This window comes from Anolis carolinensis, unplaced genomic scaffold, assembly GCF_035594765.1.
Source record: "Anolis carolinensis isolate JA03-04 unplaced genomic scaffold, rAnoCar3.1.pri scaffold_7, whole genome shotgun sequence".
In the NCBI taxonomy this organism is placed as follows: domain Eukaryota; kingdom Metazoa; phylum Chordata; class Lepidosauria; order Squamata; family Dactyloidae; genus Anolis; species Anolis carolinensis.
In genome coordinates, this window is record NW_026943818.1 from 1821149 (window position 1) to 1834452 (window position 13304).

The following is a 13304-nucleotide window of genomic DNA, read 5'->3' on the forward strand; positions in this document are numbered from 1 at the left end:
TCTGTTTTATATGAACTGTTTTGTAGATTGTTTTATACGAATTGTTGTTTTTACATTGTTTTTAGGCATTGAATTTTTGCCATTTACTGTAAGCCGCTTTGAGTCTCCTCGGAGAGAAAGGCGGGGTAAAAGTGATGTAAATAAATGAATAAAATATTGTGCTATACTAATAATATAATAATATAATATATTGTATGTATATATAACTTGTAAGCCACGCTGAGTCCCCTTTGGGGTGAGAAGGGCGGGATATAAATGTTGCTAATAAATAAATAATAATAAATATACACACGATATGAAAAAATGTTTCGTGGCTAGAGGTCTGATATGACACAGAAAGGTTCCTTTTATTGCTCAAATATAAAAAAACAATGTAATTGTTTACCTTTGGGATCCAAATGAGTCCCGAGACACTCAAATGCCACACAGGAGTGTCCCAAAATTCCTCTAAGTAAAGGTCTAAATAAATACAAGTCAAGGTCTTGTCAGGCTTTAGCTGGAAACGGCAACAGACAAGAAATCGTTGTGACTTCTCTGAGACATCCACGGGCACCAAAGGTTTAAAAAGAGAGAGTCCGAGTCCAAGGCATTCTCTGAGCTTCTGAAAACGGGAGGAGCAGAGTCACGACCTCCAGAAGGACGGCGGCAGAAAACCCTTCGGCAAAGGAATTTCTTTCCGCTGCAAACATTTCTGCAGGAGAGGAAAAGGGCTTTTTACAACCGGAAACTCAAGGGATAATAATGACAAATTACGTCCAGCAACACACATATATATTATATATATCTATATATATAAAAGAGTGATGGCATCAGGGCAGCGGACAAAACAACAAAACTACAGGCCCCCCAACCTCGAAATTTGACAACACAACCCATCATCCACGCCTCCAGGTTGATATAACCAAAAGAAAAGAAAAATAAAGTCCTAATTACAGGGAGAGGAATAATTGTTTTTATCCAATTGCTGCCAGTTAGAAGGCTAAGTTCCACCCACTTGGGTCTCCTAGCAACCGACTCAGCCCAGGGGACAGGCACCAGAGTTTGGAGAGACCCCTAAGGGCCATCGAGCCCAACCCTTTCTACTATGCAGCAGGACACAATCCAAGCATTCCCAACACATGGACAACGTATAAATACTATACAATACTACACAGGGACATAGACCCCCTCTACCCTCACCACTTTCACAGGACACAAACAACCAAATGCATACGAAACATAAAGACAACCATACAACAGACATTCAATACCACCACTATCTCAACAATTTCTCACCAACACCACCAGACAATGCCACAGCAACGCGTGGCCGGGCACAGCTAGTATATATATATATAATAAAAGTGAAATCGGAGTATGTATCAGCGTTTTGATTGGCCTGGCGGAATATGTGCTCGCGTTTTGATTGGCCGCCACTATCCCAGGCCACTGAGACCAACAGGAATGACGGATCTGCCCCAAACTTGGCCCACTTCATCCCCACGATGCACTTTATGACCTGCTGCCATTTGGGGGAGGATGGACCACAGATGATGGGATTTGCAGTACTTTCAAACACTTTCACTCCCACAGACTACTGCAATGCCCACCAATGATAGAAATGGACCAAACTTGGCACACAGAACTCCTGTCGACTCCTTTACGTCCTGATGTATATTGGGGCAGGATGGACCAAGGATGATGGGATGTGCAGTACCTTCCCTCACTTCTTGAGACCACAGCAACTGCCACAAATCACACAACTGAACCAAACCAGGCACACATATCCCAAATGACACACTTCACATGCTGCAGCAGTTTGACGGGGGATGGACCAAGGATTATGGGATTTGCAGTACATTCATCCAATTCACCTCCCACAAACCACTGTGATGCCCACGAATGACAAAACTGTATCAAACTTGACACGCACGTGCAGGCTAGCCCACTTTACATCCTGGTGCAGTTTGGGGGAAGAGGGACCGTGGATGAGGGGACTTACAATATCTTCAGTCACTTCCTGGGACTACTGTGACCCCCACCAATGACTGATCAAGACCAAACTTGGCACATAGAGCCACCATGGCCCACTCTACATCTTGGTGAGGTTTGAAAGAGCTTGGACCTTGGATGATGGGACTTGCAGTATATTCATTCACTTCCTGAGACCACTGTCGCCCCCATCAATGTCTCATCAAGACCAAACTTCAAACAGAGAACACCCAGGACTCACTCTACACCCAGGTGCAGTTTGGAGGATGATGGACCATGGACGATGGGACTTCTAATACCTTCACTCACTTCCTGAGAGCACCGCGACCCACACAAATGACTGATCAAGACCAAACATGCTACATGGAGCCCTCATGACCTACTCTACATACTGGCTCTGTTTGGAGGGGGGTGGACACTGGACGATGGGACTTGCATATGGGAGTTGGAGCTCACCCGCGCCCACTGAACCCACCTGACATTGGATATAGGCTACACTTGGAACACAGGCAAACAAGGCCTTTCTCAAATGACCCGGGCATCGCCGGGTCTCCAAGCTAGTATATATATAATATACAATATCATTACAGTATATTGGTATAGTACAATATAGTAACATGTAATGCTAATACTGTGCTATGCTAATAATATAATTTATTGTATGTCCGTATTATTTGTAAGTCGCTCTGAGACACCTTCGAGGTGAGAAGGGCGGGATATAAATGTTGCAAATAAATAAATCTATATATATAAAAGAGTGATGGCATCACGGCGACCCACAAAACAACAAAACTACAGGCCCCCCAACCTCGAATTTTGACAACACAACCCATCATCCACGCCTCTAGGTTGATACAACAAAAAGAAAAGAAAAATAAAGTCCTAATTTGAGAGAGAGGAATAATTGATTTTATCCAATTGCTGCCAGTTAGAAGGCTAAGCTCCTCCAACTTGGTCTCCTAGCAACCTAATAAAAAATAATAAAAAACACTAAAAATTAATACAATAAAATACTATAATAACAGAAAATAACTAAAAATAATACAAGAAAATAATAAAATATAATAAATAAAAATATAACTTACAATAAAATTAATTAAAAAATGCAAATAACGTCAAATAAAAATTACACAACAATTTTTAACCAATACCACCACCACTTTGCCACAGCAACGCGTGGCCGGGCACAGCTAGTGATAAATATATATTTCCCCTTTTTATTATTTCTTTATTTACTACATTTATATCCCGCTCTTCTCACCCCGAAGGGGACTCAGAGCGGCTTACAAATCAAATCAACATACAATATATTATTATCATTACACAATATAAGCATTAAATTACTATACTGTACTATATCATTATATGGTAATATTATTAGTAATAATAATAATAATAATACAGTAGAGTCTCACTTATCCAACACTCACTTATCCAACGTTCTGGATTATCCAATGCATTTTTGTAGTCAATGTTTTCAATGCATGGTGATATTTTGGTGCTAAATTCGTAAATACAGTAATTACTATATAGCATTAATGTGTAATTAACTACTTTTTCTGTCAAATTTGTTGTATAACATGATGTTTTGGTGCTTAATTTGTAAAATCATAACCTATTTTGATGTCTGATAGGCTTTTTCTTAATCTCTCCTTATTATCCAACATATTCGCTTATCCAACGTTCTGCCGGCCCGTTTATGTTGGATAAGTGAGACTCTACTGTATATTGTACTATATCATTATATGGCAATATTAGTAATAATAATAATAACTTTATTTTTATAACCTGCCTCTATCTCCCCAAAGGGGACTCAGGGCGGCTTACATGGGTCCAAGCCCGAATAAAAACAATAGCAATATAAAACACAACAATAGACAAGATTGCACAATTATAAAAATTTAAACATTACCCAATAAAAATAAATGACAAAAACTAATAAAAACATTGGTTAAAAATCTATTACATTTAATATATAATATATAATTAATATTATTATATTGTATTATTAGTAGTATATTTATTTATTTATTTATTTATTCATTCCAACATTTATATCCCGCCCTTCTCACCCAACAGGGGACTCAGGGCGGCTTACAATAAAACACACATATAAAACCTGTACAATACACTATAAATCAGTTAAAAATTAACTTACATAAAACATTCATAAAATAATATATAATATATAATATTATTATCAATATTATATGTACATACAGTAGAGTCTCACTTATCGTTGGATAACATAAACGGGCCGGCAGAATGTTGGATAAGCGAATATGTTGGATAATAAGGAGGCATTAAGGAAAAGCCTATTAAACATCAAATTAGGTTATGATTTTACAAATTAAGCACCAAAACATCATGTTATACAACAAATTTGGCAGAAAAAGTAGTTCAATAGGCAGTAATACTATGTAGTAATTACTGTATTTATGAATTTAGCACAAAAATATCATGATATATTGAAAACATTGACTACAAAAATGCGTTGGATAATCCAGAACGTTGGATAAGCGAGTGTTGGATAAGTGAGACTCTACTGTACAATATATTATATATTTATATATATAATTATATATATTATATATTTATAAATTATTATAAATTATATATATGTATATAAAATTGGCATAGCATAGCATGTTGCTATGGGTTGTATACATAAAGTACAACTGTCACTATTATATTACAAAAGCATTTTTATTCTATTTTTATTAATCATTTCCAAAAAAAAATTCCAGGGGAAAAAAGAGGGAATTCATGACATTTGGGGGGAAATCAACATCTTTATCACTGACGTAGATGCCAAAATACCTCCAAGAACTGCTTGAATCTTATCAGGGAGCCCATTTCTCCAGGACTTGTAATGGCTTCCATCCTACAAGGGAGAGAAACACACTAACAATCAGACAATGAACGGGAACAAAGGTCAGCAAGATGAGATAAGAGAATACTCTTTCATTATATGGTAATATTATTAGTAGTATTACATTTAATATATAATATATAATTAATATTATTTTAATTAGTATAATATTGCATTACATTATAATATTATTATCAATATTACAAGTATATACAATATATTATATATTTATAAATTATTGTATAATACATCTATATATATAAAAGGGTAATGAAATTTCGGCCTAGGACAAAACAACAAAACTACACATCCCAGAAACACTAAACTTGGCAGCACAACCCCTCATCCATGCCTCTACGTTCATACAACAAAAGGAAAAGAAAAATAAAGTCCTAATTAGAGGGAGAGGAAGAAGGCTAAGCTCCGCCCACTTGGTCTCCTAGCAACCCACTCAGCCCAGGAGACAGGCAGAGTTAGGCCTCACTTAGGCCTCTTCCACACTGCCTATAAAATATAGATCATCAGATTTTAACTGGATTATATGGCAGTGTAGATTCAAGGCCCTTCTACACAGCTATATAACCCATTTATAATGGACTTAATGTCAGGGGAAAACCTTTACCCTTTACCTTAACTACCACCAATTCCTCAATACAGTAGTGTCTCACTTATCCAAGCTAAACGAGCCAGCAAAAGCTTGGATAAGCGAATATCTTGGATAATAAGGAGGGATTAAGGAAAAGCCTATTAAACATCAAATTAGGTTATGATTTTACAAATTAAGCACCAAAACATCATGTTATACAACAAATTTGACAGAAAAAGTAGTTCAGTACGCAGTAATGTTATGTTGTAATTACTGTATTTACGAATTTAGCACCAAAATATCACGATATATTGAAAACATTGACTACAAAAATGCTTTGGATAATCCAGAGGCTTGGATAAGCGAGGCTTGGATAAGTGAGACTCTACTGTATTATTAGTAGTATCACATTTAATATATAATATATAATTAACATTATATTATAATTAGTATAATATTGTATTACATTATATTATTATCGATATTACAAGTACATACAGTATATTATATATTTATAAATTATTGTATATTACATATATATATATATATTTGTGTGTGTGTGTATGTAAAATAGACATAGATAGGAATTTGTGAACTGTTTAAGAGCCTGCCATTCAAAAAGGATGCTTATACTGTATGACAAGATGTCAACAAGAGGCAAGGATGCCTGGGAGTAGGCCAAAGACATACCAGAAGAAGAGATCTTCCAGAACAAATAGGTCATTTTGTACCTTGGGAAAAACTCTTCTTTGATTATCAGGATCATCTTCCAAAACTGGACTTGGTATTGCTTCATGAGAGCATTTCCACAGACCTGCGGGGAGGCAAAAGATAGGCACGTGTGGTATTTAAAGAGGTATAACTTTGTGTACTACATTCAAGTACATTCAAAGCTTTACATGGCAAGGGTTTCACTGGAATTTGCAGACATCCAATTGGGAAAGATGGGAGATGGAGTGGGGTATAAATAAAGTCATTATTATTATTATTATTATTATTATTATTACATGGCAAGGGTTTCATTGGAAAGTGCAGACATCCAATTGGGAAAGATGGGAGATGGAGTGGGGTATAAATAAAGTCATTATTATTATTATTATTATTATTATTATTATTATTATTACATGGCAAGGGTTTCATTGGAATGTGCAGACATCAAATTGGGAAAGATGGGAGATGGAGCGGGGTATAAATAAAGTCATTATTATTATTATTATTATTATTATTATTTTATTATGACACAGCAAACAAGATAGATATGCTGGATTTCGTATCACAAAATCACAAGTCGAACACTTCCCAAGTGTCTAGGACTCTGTGATGTATTTTTGGATTATGCGCGCAGATCCCAGCAAGGTGGCCTTTTGCAGTTGGCAGATCGTAATTTTGTCAATGTCTATTGTTTCCAAATGCCGGCTGAGATCTTTTGGCACGGCACCCAATGTGCCCATCACCACCGGGACCACCTGCACTGGTTTCTGCCAGAGTCTTTGAAGTTCAATCTTGAGGTCCTGATAGCGGCTGAGTTTTTCCTGTTGTTTTTCGTCAATAATAATAATAATAATAATAATTATTATTATTACATGGCAAGGGTTTCATTGGAATTTGCAGACATCCAATTGGGAAAGATGGGAGATGGAGCGGGGTATAAATAAAGTTTTTTAAAATTATTGTTATTATTATTATTATTATTATTATTATTACATGACAAGGGTTTCATTGGAATTTGCAGACATCCAATTGGGAAAGATGGGAGATGGAGCGGGGTATAAATAAAGTTTTTTAAAATTATTGTTATTATTATTATTATTATTATTATTATTATTATTATTATTATTATTACATGACAAGGGTTTCATTGGAATTTGCAGACATCCAATTGGGAAAGATGGGAGATGGAGCGGGGTATAAATAAAGTTTTATTATTATTATTTTATTATGACACAGCAAACAAGATAGATATGCTGGATTATTATCATTATCATTATTATTATTACATGGCAAGGGTTTCATTGGAATTTGCAGACATCCAATTGGGAAAAAAGGGAAATGGAGCGGGGTATAAATAAAGTTTTATTATTATTATTATTATTATTATTATTATTATTATTACATGGCAAGGGTTTCATTGGAATTTGCAGACATCCAATTGGGAAAGATGGGAAATGGAGCGGGGTATAAATAAAGTATTATTATTATTATTATTATTATTATTATTATTATTATTACATGGCAAGGATTTCATTGGAATTTGCAGACATCCAATTGGGAAAGATGGGAGATGGAGCGGGGTATAAATAGTTTTTATTATTATTATTATTATTATTATTATTATTATTATTATTATTATTATTATTATTATTACATGGCACGGCTTTCATCGAAATTTGCAGACATCCAATTGGGAAAGATGGGAGATGGAGCGGGGTATAAAGTTTTTTTTTTTTATTATTATTATTACATGGCAAGGGTGTCATTGGAATTTGCAGACATCCAATTGGGAAAGATGGGAGATAGAGCGGGGTATAAATAAAGTTTTATTATTATTATTATTATTATTACTCCAGAGGACAGGACAAGAATCCAAAATGACTCTGAACAGATAAGAATGCTGAAGGGCCAAAACCAACCAAGCCAATGAATCTCAGCAGGGCCATAATTGCAGCCCCACTGCATGGTGATTTGGGTGCAGAATTACTTAAAGATAATTTCTTAAACAGTCCGGTTTTCTTCACCTGAGGAAGGAAGCCATCGTGAAGCAGAAAAGAGTGGGATAGAATGAAAAAAGAACCATTACTGACCTCCAGGAAGTCAAACAGAATGGTGGCCGTGACGTCTGCAAGGGGCTCCATGTTCAGCATTTGTGCCAGCCAGCGCCACGCGTGATTTAAGCCATGCGGGTGAACCTAAAGGACAGGGAAAGCCGTGAAGATTGATGAGTTGTTATAATAATAATAATTTTTAAAAACCCAGGGCGGCTCACATGGGGCGAGGCCCGACAACATAATCAAATAAAACAAAGACATGATGCACAGTTCACAATATAAACAATAAAAACATAAATGCAGTATTGTAATGAAGTACGAATTTTGATTTACAGATGTTATGTTTAATTATATGTTTATGTTTTAAAAGGGTAAGTATTACAGTTATTGCATCTCAGCACTCAGAGGCTGGTTGCCATGGAGAAGTAGGCGGAGCCAACTGCCGGTTAGTGGAAGAAGTGCAGAGTTTAAAAAAGAGAGTCAGTCTGTGCTCTGAGGAGGCACAGGGAAGATTGATTCCCGGTTGATGGGATCAAGGAGACTCAATTGTTCATTTTGAGTCGGTTTTTAAATAAGTTTGGTGACTTATTTAATGTAGTCTGTGACCTGGCAAGGCACAGAGAATTTTATTTATTTATTTTATTTATTTATTACATCATTTCTACCCCTCCCTTCTCACCCCTCAGGGGACTCAGGGCGGCTTACAACATGAACATATACATCAAAACAATTTATATCACATTTAAAAATCCATTTAAATTAAAAATTACATTAAAATTGAGAGCTTACATTAAAAAAACCGACATAGTTATACATATAAATATACATTCAGGCGCATTTCAAGTCCAAGTGGGGGCAATCAGTGAGTCGTATAATTATTGTATCTCATTTCTACTGCTACTCTTGTTCAAAGGCCTGGTCCCATAACCATAATACAGATGATCAAAACACAAAATCTACATTATCAGCTTTGAACTGGACTATATGAGTCTACACTGCCCTATAATCTGGATTCTGTGTGGAAGTAGAAAAGGCCAGAGTGCGGTAAAGGAGGTATCATGGCCCCACCATAGTTTCTAAACACTTAAACCCAAAGCTCCCTCCACCTTAATTAAGTGAATTGATATTTTGGCAACAGGAGAAAAGCTAATAGGCTGCAGAAAAAAACAGACTGAAAAAGCAATTGCAATCTGAGCCAACAGTAACAATGCAATGCACATACCCCTTGTCGATCTCTGTAAGGCCACTGCATTTGAAGTATCGCAGCGTACAGACGGATCATCCCAGACATGCGCTTCAGGAAGTTGTCCTGCGGCTCAACATTAGAATCCTTCACTTGGTAGCCAAGGATCCTGCGCATTGGAAGACACGTAGATTGATTAACATAGCCAGTCCAACCAGTTGTTTGATTCCCTGCAATCAGAGTTGATTTTGAACCAAGTTATTAATTAACAAATATTAATTTGCTGTGATAGTTATGTATTTTATATCAATGTATTTTATTGTACGTTGCTGGGCTTGATCCCCATGTGAGCTGCCCTGAGCCCCCTCAGGGAGATGGGGCAGGATACAAAAATAAAGTTATTGTTGTTATTATTATTATTATTATTAGAAACACAACAAGATGAGTTCACAGCAGACACTCTGCTGGCTGTTGTATTGGATCCCACGTCGGACACTATTAGTATTAGTATTATTATTGTTATTATTATTAGAAACACAACAAGAAGAATCCACAGCAGACACTCTACTGGATGTTGTATTCGATCCCACGTCTGACACTATTATTATTATTATTATTATTATTATTATTATTAATTAGAAACACAACAAAATGAGTCCACAGCAGACACTCTGCTGGCTGTTGTATTGGATCCCATGTCGGACACTATTATTATTATTATTATTGGAAACACAACAAGATGAGTCCACAGCAGACACTCTGCTGGCTGTTGTATTGGATCCCATGTCGGACACTATTATTATTATTATTATTATTATTGGAAACACAACAAGATGAGTCCACAGCAGACACTCTGCTGGCTGTTGTATTGGATCCCATGTCGGACACTATTATTATTATTATTATTATTATTAAAAACACAAGATGAGTCCACAGCAGACACTCTGCTGGCTGTTGTTTTGGATCACTCATCGGGCACTTCCCAAGTGTCTAGGACACTTATTATTATTATTATTATTATTATTAGAAACACAACAAGATAAATCCACAGCAGACACTCTGCTGGCTGTTGTATTGGATCACACGTCTAGAACATTTATTATTATTGTTATTATTATTATTGACACAACGACGTTGTATGACACAGCAAACAAGATAGGTATGCTGGACTTCGTTTCACAAAATCATAAGTCGAACACTTCCCAAGTGTCTAGGACTGTGTGATATATTATTATTATTACTATTATTATTATTAAGCTTATGTGAACACTTCCAACACTTTCACAGACTTTTCTTGGGAGCTTATCATACTACAACATCAATCCTGAGAGTGGAGGGCTTTGAAAATTTACTAAACTATTTCTATCCCAATCTGTAACATGAGATCTCAGACAACATACAATTAAAACAACGGGAACAATTCAAAACAACTCCAAATAAAAACGACAACATAATATAAGTAAGCAGTTTGAACAGATGGCAAAATTAAAAGTAAAAGCTGAAAAAAAGACATCGGGTCTCAAATAAAAATAAAAAAACCACGTCAACTTGGAGCCTAAAAGACTCTCCAAAATTGATGAGGTGTCTGGAGTTATGAAGACCAGTATCTCTCTATAAAAATATAATATATAACATATAAAATCTCTCTCTCTGTTGCTAGTTGAAGTGGCCTTCTGCGAGGTGATTATTTTCTTGGTTCCTGGTTTCCACGTGCCACCACGATCCCCGAAATTTCGATGAACACACCTCTGATATTCCTCCAGGGAGGTCCCTTCCTTCAGGGCCGGGTAGAAAGGCACGGCGTAGGGACACTTCTTGTGCAGATGGGCCAGGATGAGGCCCCCCACCCGCGGGTGCAGCTCCCAGATGCCCGAGGCCACCACGGCAATGGGGAAAGCGGCCTCGTGGTGAGAGGCAACCTCTTCCTCGCCTTGTTTCTGGGGAAAAAAATATAAAAAGTCACCCTCCAGGGTTGTTGTATGTCTTTTGGGCTGTCTGGCCATGTTCCAGAAGTATTCTCTGCTGACGTTTCGCCCACATCTATGGCAGGCATCTTCAGAGGTTGTGAGGCATGGATAAACTAGGCAAGGAAGGTAAATATATATCTGTGGAGAGTCCAGGGTGTGACAAGAGCCCTTTTATCAGTTGGAAGCCAGCGCTAATGTTTCAGTTAATCACCCTAATTAGCATTGGAGACTCCACCACAGACATCAGAAGAGCTGCAAGGCCAAGAACAAGCCGTGAGAGTCAAGACAAAGATCCACCCAGAGGAAAGGTGTTCTTACCAGACATCAAGGGAACCACTGACCGCATAGGCAAACTGATGAAGAAGCACAACCTACAAACTATCTACAGACCCACAAAGAAAATCCAACAAATGCTACAGTCAGTGAAAGACAAGAGGGATCCTCTCTCCTCTACAGGAGTCTACCGGATCCCATGCAGCTGTGGACAAGTCTACAGAGGGACCACCACACACAGCGTTGCCCAAACAAGAGTCAAAGAACATGAAAGGCACTGCAGACTCACTCAGCCAGAGAGATCAGCCAGAGCAGAGCACTTGATGAACCAGCCTGGACACAGGATATTATTTGAGAACACAGAAATGCTGGACCACTCCAACAACTGTCATGTCAGACTACACAGAGAAGCCATTGAAATCCACAAACATGTGGACAACTTCAACAAAAAGGAGGAAACCATGAAAATGAACAAAATCTGGCTACCAGTATTAAAAAACTCAAAAATTCAGAACAGTAGATGGGAAGCAACACTCTGAGGGCAGAGGAGCCCCAAGGACGGCTAATGACTCTGAACAAAGGATGCCCCCCAGGCAAGAGACAAACCTTTCCAATGCTAATTAGGGTGATTAACTGAAACATTAGTGCTGGCTTCCAACTGACAAAGGACTCTTGTCACACCCTGGACTCTCCACAGATAGATATTACCCCTTTTCCCCGAAAATAAGACATCCCCAAAAAATAAGACCTAGTAGAAGTTTTGCCGAATTGCTAAATATAAGGCCTCCCCCGAAAGTAAGACCTAGCGAAGTTTTTGTTTGGAAGCATGCCCGGCGCCTGCCAAACAGAACACCAGAGCATGCAGAATTGGTAAATGTACATACCAGTTGTACATGGAAATAATGGTAGTAACAAGAAATTCTTGATAGGATTCATAGTTTGTCTGGTTATGCTGGTTTGTGATGACAACTACTGTACAGTATATAATAAATGTTCATTTTTTAGTTCAACAATAAATGTGAATTCTTCTTCATGGAAAAATAAGACATCCCCTGAAAATAAGACCTAGCACATCTTTGGGAGCAAAAATTAATATAAGACAGTGTCTTATTTTCGGGGAAACACGGTAACCTTCCTTGCCTAGTTTATCCATGCCTCACAACCTCTGAGGATGCTTGCCATAGATGTGGGCGAAACGTCAGGAGAGAATACTTCTAGAACATGGCCATACAGCCCGGAAAACATACAGCAACCCTGTGATCCCGGCTATGAAAGCCTTCGACAACACATAGTCACCCTCCAGTTGCGTATAAATAAAGACTCAGGACCAATAGCAGCCTCTTGCTTGATGAGGAGGCAGGAAATTCATTCAACGTCCCTTACCACAAACTTTTCTGCCAGTTTGAAATAAACAAACTCGAGGCCTTCGGGATGCTGAGTGACAGAGACGTTGTGGCCGCCGCAGGGGACGGGCTTCCCAGAAAGGAGGCTGTGGATCTTCTCAAAGATCTCCTTCAGCTGAGAACCTACGACGACATGCGGTGGTCAGAATGAAGAAAGATTTTGCAGGAAGAGGCAGACCCAGAAATAGCGCTCTGGGCCACCCAGGAAGGTATTATTAGCCACAAAGTGCTGCTCCTCAAACACTTTGCATGCCTTCAATGAGCTCCGCGACTCTCGATACGCA

At 37.8% G+C, this 13304-nt stretch overlaps 2 protein-coding genes across 4 annotated transcripts in view; one reads left to right on the plus strand and one right to left on the minus strand.

Annotated features, from left to right (window-relative positions):
• Window positions 1-13304, plus strand: part of dync2i2 (dynein 2 intermediate chain 2) — a 145708-nt gene that overhangs the window by 120564 nt on the left and 11840 nt on the right. The window lies entirely within an intron of this gene.
• The window catches only part of gle1 (GLE1 RNA export mediator), a 33060-nt gene continuing 20079 nt past the window's right edge, over window positions 324-13304 (minus strand). For all 3 annotated transcript variants that reach the window (XM_062959424.1, XM_062959425.1, XM_062959426.1), the window contains exons 10-16: window positions 13001-13143; window positions 11124-11314; window positions 9417-9546; window positions 8231-8335; window positions 6161-6243; window positions 4792-4855; window positions 324-691 (exon numbers count right to left, since the gene is read on the minus strand). In XM_062959424.1, coding sequence (XP_062815494.1) covers window positions 623-691; window positions 4792-4855; window positions 6161-6243; window positions 8231-8335; window positions 9417-9546; window positions 11124-11314; window positions 13001-13143 — 785 coding nt within the window. In that variant the 3' untranslated portion in view covers window positions 324-622. The remainder of the gene's footprint in view (window positions 692-4791; window positions 4856-6160; window positions 6244-8230; window positions 8336-9416; window positions 9547-11123; window positions 11315-13000; window positions 13144-13304) is intronic.